A 13,268-nucleotide genomic window follows, 5' to 3' on the forward strand; every position below is an offset into this window, starting at 1 on the left:
GTACTACTCGCTCGTACTTCCCTCGAGTTTCCTCTCACATGCTCTTTGAGCGGTGTCCTTTCCAAGTAGCCCCACATGTATGCCATCACTTTACTCCTGCTATCTGTTTTGGGCTTTATACTGTACACGCGATACAACAACAGACCACCAACTGGAACGAAAGTCGCACCAGGTCCTGCTGGCCTTCCCGTTCTCGGGAATGCACACCAATTAGGCCAGCAGCCGCACCAGCAGATCACCGCGTGGGCTCGCGAGTACGGCGAAGTCTACAAGATACGTCTTGGCTGGAACGACTGGTACATGATCTGCTCACCCGAAGCATGTAAGGAGATTCTGGATAAACAATCTGCCCATACAAGCTCTCGAACGCCGTTGCCGGTATCTGGTGATGCACTTGGTGGTGGCATGCGATTCCTCTTTATGGAATATGGACCGGAATGGCGGAAGCTGAGAGGCATCAGTCATAAGCTTTTGACACCTGCTGTCAGTGCGACATTCAAGCCCAGTCAGGATTTTGAGGCGAAGATGTTGCTTGAAGAGATACTGAAGGGTGCAGATGCAGCGAAAGGGAATGGAGTTAGCTACAAGGCCATCCGAAGATACACTGTGAGCGTCATCATGACTAGCACGTATGGGAGACGCATTCCAGAATGGGTGAGTAGCGCTTTTGAGTAAATGAAAATATCAATGCTGACATGTGGCAGGATTGCGACGAAGTGCACGGTATCTACGACATAATGAACGACTTCTCCACCATCGCGAAACCAGGGACGTACCTAGCAGACACGCTTCCGTTTCTCGGCAAGCTCCCCCCGCAACTACAATGGTGGCGTAAGGGCGTCAAACCCTACTTTGACAAACAAGCCAATTTGTGGATGTCTTTCTGGAGTACACTCAAGACTCAGATGGAGACCAAACAGGCCCCGGAATGCTTCGTCAAGCAATGTGAGTGATGTCGCTATGAGAACTTCATGTGAGATATATCCTGACCCCTTACGCCTATAGTCATCGAGAGCGATTACGAGAAGCAAGGTATCAGTGAACTGCAGGCGGCGTTCCTAGCTGGTAGCATGATCGAAGCGGGCAGTGAGACAACATCCGCGGCACTCAACACTGCTATTCTCTACCTCAGCGCGAACCCGGACGCACGACAGAGAGCAATCGACGAAATCAGAGGTGTCATTCCGCCTTCCCGATCACCGACATTCGAAGACGAACCACAACTACCCTATATCCGTGCCATCGTCAAAGAGACTCTACGCTTACGCCCCGTCACTAACATCGGTACACCACATTACACGACTGCACCTATAACCTACAAAGGCATCCACATACCTGCCAAGTCAGTCGTATGCCTGCAACAATACCCAATACACTACGATTCCAATGTATTCGAGGACCCCCATAGCTTCAAACCCGAGCGCTATCTCAACCACCCTCATGGAAGTGGACACTATGCGGCCGGCCCAGCTGCAAGCCGTGATCACTGGGCCTTTGGTGCGGGCCGCAGGATCTGCTCGGGCGTGCATCTGGCCGAGAATAGTATGTTCATCGTGCTAGCCAAGCTGTTATGGGCTTTCGACATCTTGCCGCCGAAAGATCAACAGGGGAATGAAGTGCAGGTAGATATCAGCGATGAAGCGTTCGATGCTGTCGGAAGCACGACAATGGCGAAGCCGTACATGGTGAGATGGAAGGTGCGCAGTGAGGAGACCGAAGAGACGATCTTGAGAGAAGCGGCTGAAGCTAGGAGTAATGGATACGTATTGAGGGGTGTACGTGTTGGTGAGGAAGGTGTAAAGTCGTAGGCGTGCTGATCTGGCTGTCGCGTGCGCCTGTTATTACTTATCCCAACTTTGTTCAGACGTGCTTGCCCTATCCCGATTTCGTCATCGCGCTTGTCTGTTGTTTGTCGCGTCCAATTATACCAGCGCTCTATCGTCCCACGACTCGTCCCTACCTCGCCGTCGCCTTCCATACTGATCGCGACTACCTCAACCAGAGAAATATCATACCACGTGTTTATCATGTCGTCACCAAACAACAAGACCCACGATGGTCCGCAGCCACCGCCGACCGTGATGCCTTCTACACCACCTCGACCAACCTCATTAGGCGATAGCCCATCTCTGCAGGGCGACGACAACATGAGCTCACGCTCAACACCCACCAACTCACGGGGTTCCAACTTTTCCCCAGCCGATTGTCGCACCCTCCAAAAGATTCTCCATGACGTACGCAGCCCTTCACCTCTCTCCGCAACGTCATACTTTGACGAAACACCCTCAAGGAAGCTCGATCTCACTGCGACACCTACTGATAGCATCGGTGAGGAGCGACCCGCTTATGAAGAGGAAGGGTTCGATCGTGGCGATGAAAGAGAGCAGGGTTACGAAGACGAAGATGACAGCATGGAACTGAGCGATGGCGAAGACGCTTTTGGTATAGACGGAAATGAAGCCGGGGATATGATTGAGGATGTTATGAATCTTCCTGGTAAGACTGCGCCACCTGCGCCTGTTCAGGACTACAGCAGCTTCTACGCTCACGATAAGCCCGCGCCTGATGAGCCTGGAAAACTGCAGCTTCGTCGCGCTTCGATCGAAAAAGACTTGAAGGAGCAATGTCGACAGCAGGAATGCGCATCAGCGATTGCTGCAACAGACGGCGTCTTTGACACCGACGCGCTAAACCACGGTGTGTCAAGCCAGGCGTTAGCTATCGATGAGGGCAGTGACCTCAAGAATCTCCAAGAAGATATTGGAATGCACCCAGTGGAAGACAGACAGGTGGCCGTCAGTGCGCTTGGTGTGGGTACCCACCATGGAGAGCTTGACCGATGTATACTGAATATGTAACAGTCCCTTGAAGCCTACAGCGACCAACCTCGAGCGCGCATCTCACCCCACAACGTCCGCCGTGCGCCTGAAGATGCGCTACCAGTGTCAACCTCGTTCATCGCCTTCCCTTCCCCTGCACGTGCTGTCGTTCAAACCCCAAACGGCAGACACATTGACTTTGCGCCTTCAGCTACTACACCAGACACGTCTTTGGCGGACACTCCCAGTTACTTTGATTCTCGTCAAGTCAAAGACAACACGCCGCACAAGAGCCGCCGCAGTGCTTCTTCGCCGACAGAAATTGTCGACCTAACACGGGAGGCGAGAGTGGAAGAGGAGGAAGCGGCGGAGCAAAGGGAGCTGATAAATCTAGATCGTTTTCGGGACATGGATCTTGCACCGATAGAGACTGTCATGGAGGGCGGACCAGCTGGCGACTTGATCATGTGCGGAACTCCTGCGAAAGCCAGTGACAAAGCCCTCTTTCTCCAAAGCGTATCTGATACCGCAGATTCCGAGATTGAAGATTGGATTGACCTGCAACGCCCGCAGTCCAGACTGCCTTCACCACGTCGGCCAAACTTGCTTGTCGAGCAGGACGAGGAGAATGACGCCGATGTTGAGGAGTCGGATAGTACATCTGATCCAGAACAGCAGCAGCTCGCCGGTCTCCCACGATACCCTACTTTCATCACTGTAATCAGCATGATACCAGCGGCTATCTTCTGGGCTACTGCTGCATCAATCGTTGACTGTAGTACCAAGGCATTCGACATGCTCATTGAGACGTTGACCGGACTGAAGGTGTAGATTAGGTCTGGACAACCAGAGCCTCATTGCGATTGGAAGAGTGTGAGCGGTACGCTCGAGTACAATACCAATGACCGTCATTCGAGAGAACAGAAACAACAGGAGAAAACCGCGCGCTGCATGATTGGAATGAAGTATGATATATTAAGTAGATGGCCATGAGAAACACATTGCTTTTCGAGACCTCGGATCCACATCCTAACTCTGCCTGTCGCTGTGCAACACCGTTACTATGCGACTCAACGCCACCCAATGCAAATCGTATACACCTTCCTGGACCAACAAACCCTCCGTACTGTTCTATACCACGCTGTTGAAGCGTCCCGAACTAGCTGTGATCACAATCAAAGACCACCAATAGATCTTTTTTCGGTCATCTCCATCATCCTCTTCCCCACAGGCCTTGCAATTGAGTAATTGAAAGGCACTGCTGAGAAGAGGACGCTAACCGTCACCGAGAATTCCTTTCGCCCTCTTCCCCTTCGCCATCTACCTCGTCGTCCCCATCGTCGTTGCCGCGGCCGTCGTAATCGGTCAGATCATCGCTCATGATGTGTAGTATCTGGCTGAACGTTCTGCTCTTCCACCGACCCATGCCTTCCATGAGGTCTGAACAATGTAGTAGAGTGCGGCGAGCAGCGAGATAGCCGCCTTCCAGTGCGATTCCTGTTATGCTGAAGCTGCCGCCGCGGTGTATGAAGTTTACGACTTGGGTGGCGTCGCCGAATCCTATGGGCGATTGTGGAGTGTCGATGAAACCGAGTTGGCCGACGGAGATCCAGTCTACGAGGTCGAGAAGCTCAATGCAAGAATCGCTCATGGGCCTATTGTCGGTCGGTGGGAGAGCGAAGATATACAGGCCCAGGACGAGGGCGGCGTGGAAGAGCGCGACTACGCTGTGAGGGTTGACGATGTCGCTGACTTTGCGGTCGAAGAGTAGCTTGTAGATGTGCGCGGCGTGCAATACACTTCTTCTCGCGCTTGGTGTTTGACACCACATCGAGATGTCTTCTAGAGCGTTGACGGCAGGTTCGGGACCGGAACGTCCAGCTGCGAGTTCGAAGTAGCGTATGTTCGCTCCAAGGACCATACAGGAGGCGTGCCAAAGGACGGCAGAATTCAGATCCGCAGTGCGAAGTGCGTCTATTGAAGAGCCGGAGAGGTTCACCAGCAAGGGAAGGATATCTCGACTCCGGGCATCTTCGGCGTATATCCGCCAAGGCTCGAGCTGCTTCTGGTTTCCTGTCGCGGGAGCAAGCCTGTCATTGCTCTCGTAGATGCGTAGTAAGAGGAGAGTTAGTAATGATCGGAAGCTTGATGCGTCGAGCTTGAGGCCTGGGGTCGGATGGAACGATGGTGTTATCCTCTGCGAGTGGATTCTCGCCCCACGCTGTACGAGATGGAACCACTTCCCCGCGCTGTTAACGTGGTAGAGCGAGTAATCCGAGGGCGGCAGAATCTGGACTGTTTCGGGGCGAATCATTGGAGCTGTCGAGAGGTAGCCTGCCCACCAACAGTCTGCTTCGATAAGACCAAAGATGATGCGTTTGCTGCATTCGACCTTTGACCAGGCCTTCCACTTTGAGTCGATATCGATCATCTCATCCAAAAGAGGATCTATCTTCACGCCCTCGTTGGCAGAGAAAAGACCTTGGCTTTGCGCGAACTACGAAAGTCAGTCTGACGTCCGAAAGCGTAGTACAAGCGTCTACATACCCCGATAAGCTCTGCATACATCTTCTCAGCTTGCGCAATACGACTTTTCCGCTACGTGACCGTTAGCTCATGACTTGCATGATCGGTGATTACTACCTACTCCGGTGATAGACGCTAGATTCAAGGCTAGCAAGCTAGTGGCAATGATCCGCATCTGCCGATGTGGCGGATGATCTGTTGTTGGAAGGGTCTGTAGCTCGGCCAACGCGAGTTGTAACACAGCCTTATCAAGGGTCAGTATATGTGAGATGTACAGCTATCGCATTGCTTACCGGGAATGTGCGAGTGACAAACTTGGCTGCACCTGCGGTACCAAGAATGCTCAGGCCGATGAGACACATGCAAAGTAGTAATGGCCGTGGCGCATTCTTTGCAGAGAACGTCGGAATGTGGATAATCGGAAGGGTCGGGTGGAAGTAGTAGAGATACATCTCTAGAGCGATGTCCAAGATCTCGGCAGGGGGAAACTGTACACCTTCGATGCTCGGACTTCCTGCGGCATCTCCGCTCGAAGATGCAGTATCGCCATATGATTCGGATCTTGGTGGATTAGATGCCGGTAGGTTGTGCAAGGCGCTTTGAAGTCTGCCTCTGCACTCCTCGTCCAATCCCCATCGCGAGTTCCGCCGCTCTCTTTCACTCATAGGCGTTTCCATAGCTCCAGAGCCGACCTCCGACAGGATGTTGGTACATTCACACGCTACAAGGTTCTGCCACAGATCGGGCATAAGCCGGGAGGATTTGCGATTCCGGGAGGGCCAACAACTTTGGACTCGTTGAAACCGCTCTCGCGGCACTCTGCTTGCTATTGAAACACTGCTGCCCGACGGACTGGCCTGGTTTTCTGGGAGTGCTTGGAATGCTCCGTGCTCGAAAAAGCCTTCCACGCCGAGGTGATGCGATCCTTGGGGAGTGTTCATATCGCCCTCGAGCGGAAACAGCCACGTTTGTAACGCATCTGCAGGCGTGCGATTGGGGACTGGGTTGTTGCTTTGAACCAGTTCGAAAGCCCACTGGTCCAAACTTGAGACATGACCAGCTGGCGAGAACGAGAGCGCTTCCATAGCTGGGTCGATGGGCGGACCCATACTCTCGTGAGGATTTCGATTTGACATTTGAACATTCTCGGCACGCGCAATAATCATAGGCGATGGCGACCGCCAGGGTGTGTCTGCTCCAGGCTCTAGATGTTGGGCCGCGTTGATCAGCGCTTCGATCCGGTCCTCACCGGGTGACGGCGGTTGTAACCGCGATGAAGAATGACGGCCATCCGTGGGAGGTGATAGATGCGCATTGTAGTGGTTATTCACATTGATCTGCGGTATTTGCGACTCTCTCCTCCTGGACATGGGCGAGAAGTTGGAGTCTTCGCGGATCAATGGTGTTGCTGCTGGAGTCGGGCCGTTTACGTTCCGTGAGGCAGATGGTCGTGATGTTTGATTCTCGTCCATGGAGTTGTGTCGGAACTCTTGCTGGTCGTTGGTGTTTTGTTGTTCACTACTCTTCATCCGGTTCATCGCATTCTGCGCATGGCCTTTGCAGTGCCGAAACAGGACATCGCTATATGGAGAGGTTGGACGCTAGTACGGAGGTTTTTCATTGGGGGCCTCACCTGCGCGAGAAGTGCTTTTTGCATGTCGGGCACTCATAGGGGCGCTCTCGTGTGTCTGAGATGGTGTTTAGCTCACTGCTGATGATGGAGGTTTGAGATGGACGAACGGGACCGCTCGTGCCGCTTCACGTGCTCTACTGGAATTGGGGTCAGTACACTTTGTACACGCGTTCGGCAGCCACGTACACTTGGTGAATGTGCGATCGCACATGCTGCACTGCTTTAACGCCATGTCGCTCGTCGCAAAGATTTGATGTGTTGGCTGATGATCGGAGGACCCTTCGCAGGCCGGAGTCTGCAGGTGCTGTCGGTCGCCAAGCGATCGCGGCTGCGGGGGAAAGCAAGACCATGACTCGGCCTAAGCATTATAGGCTCATCTCAACTCATCTACAAAATGCATATAAACCTGCAATCCTGCTGCTGCAGATTGCGTCGCGCGCACACCTGCGCATCCGAAGACTACAGCTGATCCTTACGTTGGTGGTCCATAGTCGCCGCTTGGAGATACCTCCGGCGCTCGGGACCCTCATCTGATCGCCAAACACCGTACCAGCTCCTAGCACCACCGATCGCTCCGTGCCTCACCACGGCCGTTGGATGACGAGGTAAATGCTCCTTTGAATCGCCCTCAAATTACCAGACTTCTCGAAGGATTTCGTCCTACACCAACCCCGGATCGACTCGCATGTGGGACTATGAGGCGTACGCTAGTGGGGCCTCCCCTGACTGCTGACCGTTGTTGGAATCATCCACTGTCTCATTCGCCTCATTAAGGTGGCTAGCTCTGCTTGATCTGGTGCGTAGAATCAATCAATTGCTACTTTGGATATCGGCTAGCTGCGTTTCGTTGCGTCAATCTTCCGCTAGAGGGTCGCACATCAGACAATGGCGTCTCAGATAAGTAATCAACTAATCGACACTGAATTGCTACAAGCACAGCGCCAGGTCCAGCAAGTTTGGGACATGTCTTTGCCTAGCTCGACGAGATTGTGAGGCTGTATAGTATTGGATGTTTGGTCAATACGCAGGGGCATGCAGTTGGTCATGGTTAGATACTCTTTACCTTCGGCGGCGTATTGAAAACTCCGATATCAAGATCAAAAATAGGCAAGCGAAGCACATCATCTTGAGCAGAACGGAAAGTCGGAGATCATTCGCACCGATACTTCCATTTTCAGAACACGAGGATGTCTATGCCACCTTGGCGAACATGTCCAACACTGCGGAATACACCACCAACAATACGCCACCACCAGGTCCAAACCTTAAGATCTTCGCCACATAGCCCTTGTACAACGCTCTGAACCCTTCTTCCCTCGCAACAACCCCCAAGCTCGGCCACGCCCAAGCGTACTTTTGTCTTACACCAGGCGTCTTGGCAACGCTCTGTATACGACTCTTGACAACATCTAGTGGCGTGTTGAACGTCGTCCCTACAACACCGCCTACGAATCCTGCTATGAGGTCGTTCCCCATCTTCTGCCTTCTTGGATTGCTCGAGGTTGCTGGGGCAGGCAGCTGAGCCCGTACCTGGAAGATGCAGCCAAAGTACCCAGCATTCCATACAATATGTCGCCACAACGTAGCTTCGAAGCCGTTGTATAATGCCAATGGACCTTCTTGACGGACTACCTTGACGAGACAGTCGAGCAGCCCATTGTAGCGTGACGCGGATGTCTTGTCTTGAAGTCGGATCTTGAGGAGCTCGAAGGGAACGACAACAAGAGACTCAGTTGCGCCAGCGCTGGCACCGGTGAGGATGGCGAGAGGTTGGGTCAGGCTTGGGGCTGAGAAGAGGCGTTGATAGAACTGCGTGAAGGAGTCATTTGCGGAGAACTTGATAGCACTGTTTCCAATCAGTCGCAATCGACGAAGACATGAACTCGGGTCGTACCGCTTGGGAACCTCCATCAGTATAGGCGCAGTGATGCCACGATATAGTCTTGATACACCTTCATTGCGAATGATCTTTCGAAAGCAATCCAGGACGCCATTGTACCCTTCACCATCGACGACTTTGCCATGCTGAAGTTGAATTCGTGTTTTGACTACATCAAGCGGGTACCTATCTACACTCTTAGCACTCGCTTCTGACCTCCGATACCAAGACAATCTCACATTACCAAAATCTCCGATATCCCAGCTACAGCCCCAGCAGCAAACTGATAGCGGAAAGGCAGTGGTGCTGCATCGTTGCCATTCCCGACGGTAACCTTCTTGGACGCCATTTGAAAACACGTACTCAATAAAATCTGGACTTTCACGCGTTCAGCATGCCGTTACCAGCCATGCAGCCCTTCCACCATCCACCACACTACCAATACGCCTTCCATCCCCACTACCTCCATCATTCCACACGAACGGCTCTTGCAATATCAAGGCCACATGGCGCATGCAGGGCACAATACACCCGCGATATGGCCAAGAGCGTGTCGCGTGAAGGACGTTGTGGGGTGCATGTTGATGGCGCATGTGGGGCCATGCGTTCCGGTGAGATGTGGGGCCTACGCGAAACGTCACTTTGCTGACAATCGACACGCGGCTCAGGAAATTTCGGTGGCTGGCTCTCGGACAGTTTGTGTCCCAATGCGTCGGAAGAATCGGACCTCGGAGATGAAAGTGTCTGAATCATGTGAGGACGTGTGTGCTCGCGCTTGGTACTCTAGTTGTTTGTTTTCGGACGCGTGTTCGCGATAGGAATTTGGAATACTGGGTACGCGACTACTACGCCACTGTCTATGCGACTACCTTCTTCTCTCTCAGCTCTCTGATTCCAGCCTCGTCGTACCCCAGTACGTCCCTCAATATCTCATCCGTATGCTGACCCAACAACGGCGGCGGACTCCTGATGCGCGGCTCTGCTCTCGAATATTTGACCGGATGATTGACAAGCTTCACCTTGCCTACAGCAGGGTGCTCAACCTCTTCGATCATATTACGCGCAAGAACGTGCTCGTGCTCGACCGTGCCCTTGATGTCGTTGACAGCCGCATATGGCATCCCGCTTCCCTCGAAGATTTCCAACCATTCCTGCGTTGTCTTGGTCGTGAGCTCGGCCTCTACGAGCGTGTCGATCTCGGTGCGGTGCTTGACGCGGAGCGCGTTCGTGAGGAAGCGGGGATCGGTTTTCCATTCTGGACGCTGTAGCTTGTCGCAGAGGATGCCGTATAGGCGGTCGTTGCAGCCGCCGACTGCGATGTTGGTGTCTTTTGTTTTGTAGGCTCGGTAGGGTACTACTGTTGCTGTGGTAGAGTCAGCATCGCCATTCTGGCACATAACTCATGTATGCGCTTACCATGTGAAGTTCCCCATCGTCCGCTATCGCCCTTCCCTGTTACCAGCGCGCTGCTGGCGATGTTTGCCAACCCCGAGACCTGCACGTCGCTCAAGCTCGCGTCGATCCACTGACCTAAGCCGGTCTCTTTCCGTGAATACAACCCTGCTTGTATGCCGATCGCAGTGTACATCCCGGTCATGATATCCGTCACCGCCACGCCAACCTTGACTGGGGGCCCGTCGCGCTCGCCAGTGATATGCATCAAGCCCATCTCAGCCTCAACCATCACGTCGTAGCCCGCGCGGTCGCGGTATGGCCCAGTTTGCCCATAGCCGGTGACAGACGCGTATATCAGAGAGGGATTGAGCTTCGCAAGCGTCGCGTAGTCGAGTTGGTACTTGGCGAGTGATCCGGGCAGGTAGTTTTCGACGAGGACATCGCACTCTTGGGCTAGTCTATGGAGGATGGAGATACCAGTGGGATTGTTGAAAGCGAGTCCAACAGACTTCTTGTTGCGATTCACCTGCATCATGTTAGCAGTGTAAACGACATGGTCGCGCGGCAAATCCTACAGAAAGATAGTATGCGCTTTCGCCAGGGAATTGGCGCTCGATGCCATCGGTGTAGGGCGCATCTGGTGGACCCCAGGATCTCGTGTCGTCACCTCTTGTAGGGTGCTCGATCTTGATGACATCCGCTCTGAACGCTCGTCAACATGCGTAATGTCCAATTTTCCATTCATTGCTTACCCTAGATCTCCAAGAATCTGTGTACAGTATGGCTACTTGATGTTAGCGACCATGAACCTCTGTCGGGAAAACATTCACATACACCTGCAAGCACCCGCGTCATATCTAGCACTTTGATGCCAGCCAAAGGTAGTTTCTCAACCATCTGCTTGTCTACATCGCTCTTAGTCGCAATGTTCCTCCTCCATGATTGCGACGTTCGACCCGGGATCCGATTAACCGCGTGTCGCAAGTGCGCGCGTTGAGCCGCTTTCGCGACAGCTCCAAAAGAATACGACATGGTCTTACTCCAGACCTGCCATGCCAACACACAGTCATGTTAAAGAACGCAAGAATAACTTCTTGAGATTCCTGCCCCACATGACGCTTGTGGGGTCGGCAAAGGGTATGGAGTGTGAATGCACAGACGTTTCTAGTTCGCTATGCCAAAGCTTGCGATGCTCATTGCGTGGAATTGGAATTATCGTGTACATGTACTCTCGAAATATGCAAAATTACATCGCTAAAACGCCTAACACACTCGAGACCGTGAAAATAGAGACCCAATCATGCGTGGACGCCGTTTGTCCCGTTGGTCTTTGACTCGGGGCTCAAATATTGCTTGAGCTCTTCGGCGTGAACACCATCCGTATCGCTGGTGTTTGCGCCATGTGAAAAGCCACCAAAGTAGTATGGTGCAAGCCTCTTCTTCTCAGCGATCTTGTCGTCTTTGATCCGGGCAAGCAACTCCTGGGCTCTCTTGTTGGCGGAGAAGCGGTCTGGAAGAGCATCCCAGACCTTGTAGTCGGTACCGTGGGTCTCAATTGTTCCGCAGCCCTTGCGAGCGTACTCAGTAAAGAGGAATAGACGGCTCGATTCGACCATGATGGTCAATTGTTCTAAGAGGCTGTTAGTACGTATTCGACCACTCAGCGATGCGGTTAGCTTACCAGTCAGTATCTTCTCGGGCTGGCTCTCGTGTATCCGCATGCCGTGCTGGTATCCCTCATGGAATCCACCGTGAGGCGTGTGACCACCCTCGAAGCTACCACCGCCGGGCTGGAAGTCGTCACTTCGTCCAAGACCTTGTCCGTATAGACAGGCAAGGAATTCTGACGCGGAATTGCGGTGAAAGTAGGGTAACCGGAAAGTGTTGGTCGCAACGTCCCACCTGGGGCCGAACCAGAGGAAGTCTGCGAGTGGTGTCATGGGATCACGGGACTTGGCTGTGAGCACTGTGAAGATCGAAGGATCTGTGTGGTCGATAGATGTGCTGTTCTGTGACGAGAACTTCGTCAGATCGTATTTGTAGGGTACAACATTGCCGTGCCATGCGACAAGGTCGAAGGGGCTGTGGTCTTGTTGGATCGCCACAAGCTGACCGTTCGTCTTGTTGACAATCTGCCAATCGACGTGCAAATCATCATCGATAGCAGCTACCGGGTAGAGGAAATCGCGAGGGTTGGCAAGACCGTGGCCGCCTAGTGGGCCGAGATCAGGAAGCTCCCACATAGAGCCCCATACTTCTGTGATGTAACCACGCGCCACTGGCGTGCCCGGTGCTAGATTGAGGCAGAAGCGGATGCCGCGCTGGATGACACAGATCTCACCGGGCTGCAGGAAAATCTTGCCCATCTCTGTCTTGATATCTAGATTACCCTGTTGGGCGCAGATGAGGAAGTCACCGTCGGTATTGCAGAACGCTCGCTGCTCCATACTAGAGTTGATCATATACACGTATAGCGCAAGACCCTCCTTGATGTTTGGGTCTCCGCTGCCGCAGAGAGTATGCAAACCATCCGCGAAGTCAATCTTCTCATCGTCTTTCGGCAGTGGAAACGGACGCCATTCTGCTTGTTCGGGGAGCGTCTCAACCTTGGGATTGATGGACAAGAAGCAGTTTGTGATGTTGGATTTTGTCTGGATCGGAACGTAACCCTCTGTCACATGTTAGCCAATGTTTGTGAGAAAGTGCCGCAGTACATACTGTGAGCAGCCGCTGGTCGACACCGGTACATATAGGTACTGAAGTTGTGTGCACGAGGAGCTGCGAACGCTGAATATGTAATGCCTTCAGTGTAGAGCCCAAACCGGACTTCTTGAGGGTTGTTCTGAGCGACAGGCAGAGTGCCAGGAATGACCTCAGACTGGTGTCGATTTCCCCATCCTGCTTGGTACTCGTAAGGATCGTTTGCACGCGTTGGCTTCAGTCTTTGGAGATCTGTGAAGTGAAATGCCTTCTGGGGGTCGGTGACGAGCTGGCGTTCTTTGAAGTCTTGCATGGT

General features: G+C 53.0%; 5 protein-coding genes across 5 annotated transcripts; 2 read left to right on the plus strand and 3 right to left on the minus strand.

Annotated features, from left to right (window-relative positions):
* Positions 1 to 75: 75 nt before the first annotated feature.
* On the plus strand, positions 76 to 1,808 carry J4E90_004370 (uncharacterized protein; the record flags this gene model as incomplete). The annotated part of the gene is made up of 3 exons (XM_051433935.1): positions 76 to 654; positions 705 to 945; positions 1,006 to 1,808. The coding sequence occupies 3 exons, from the start codon at positions 76 to 78 to the stop codon at positions 1,806 to 1,808; spliced, it is 1,623 nt and encodes a 540-aa protein (XP_051292453.1).
* Positions 1,809 to 2,027: 219 nt separating this feature from the next.
* Positions 2,028 to 3,650, plus strand: J4E90_004371 (uncharacterized protein; the record flags this gene model as incomplete). Its single annotated transcript, XM_051433936.1, has 2 exons — positions 2,028 to 2,810; positions 2,862 to 3,650. 2 exons carry the CDS (start codon positions 2,028 to 2,030, stop codon positions 3,648 to 3,650), a joined length of 1,572 nt encoding a protein of 523 aa, XP_051292454.1.
* A 451-nt stretch (positions 3,651 to 4,101) lies between these two features.
* On the minus strand, positions 4,102 to 6,874 carry J4E90_004372 (uncharacterized protein; the record flags this gene model as incomplete). The annotated part of the gene is made up of 4 exons (XM_051433937.1): positions 4,102 to 5,316; positions 5,367 to 5,417; positions 5,467 to 5,589; positions 5,639 to 6,874. The coding sequence occupies 4 exons, from the start codon at positions 6,872 to 6,874 to the stop codon at positions 4,102 to 4,104; spliced, it is 2,625 nt and encodes an 874-aa protein (XP_051292455.1).
* Positions 6,875 to 8,169: 1,295 nt separating this feature from the next.
* J4E90_004373 (uncharacterized protein) lies at positions 8,170 to 9,206 on the minus strand (the record flags this gene model as incomplete). The annotated part of the gene is made up of 3 exons (XM_051433938.1): positions 8,170 to 8,824; positions 8,873 to 9,043; positions 9,097 to 9,206. 3 exons carry the CDS (start codon positions 9,204 to 9,206, stop codon positions 8,170 to 8,172), a joined length of 936 nt encoding a protein of 311 aa, XP_051292456.1.
* A 508-nt stretch (positions 9,207 to 9,714) lies between these two features.
* J4E90_004374 (uncharacterized protein) lies at positions 9,715 to 13,265 on the minus strand (the record flags this gene model as incomplete). Its single annotated transcript, XM_051433939.1, has 8 exons — positions 9,715 to 10,220; positions 10,274 to 10,778; positions 10,828 to 10,954; positions 11,005 to 11,036; positions 11,087 to 11,299; positions 11,563 to 11,882; positions 11,934 to 12,923; positions 12,971 to 13,265. 8 exons carry the CDS (start codon positions 13,263 to 13,265, stop codon positions 9,715 to 9,717), a joined length of 2,988 nt encoding a protein of 995 aa, XP_051292457.1.
* Positions 13,266 to 13,268: the final 3 nt, after the last annotated feature.

Source organism: Alternaria incomplexa, assembly GCF_024043165.1.
Source record: "Alternaria incomplexa strain BMP 0042 chromosome Unknown scaffold_5, whole genome shotgun sequence".
NCBI lineage: Eukaryota > Fungi > Ascomycota > Dothideomycetes > Pleosporales > Pleosporaceae > Alternaria > Alternaria incomplexa.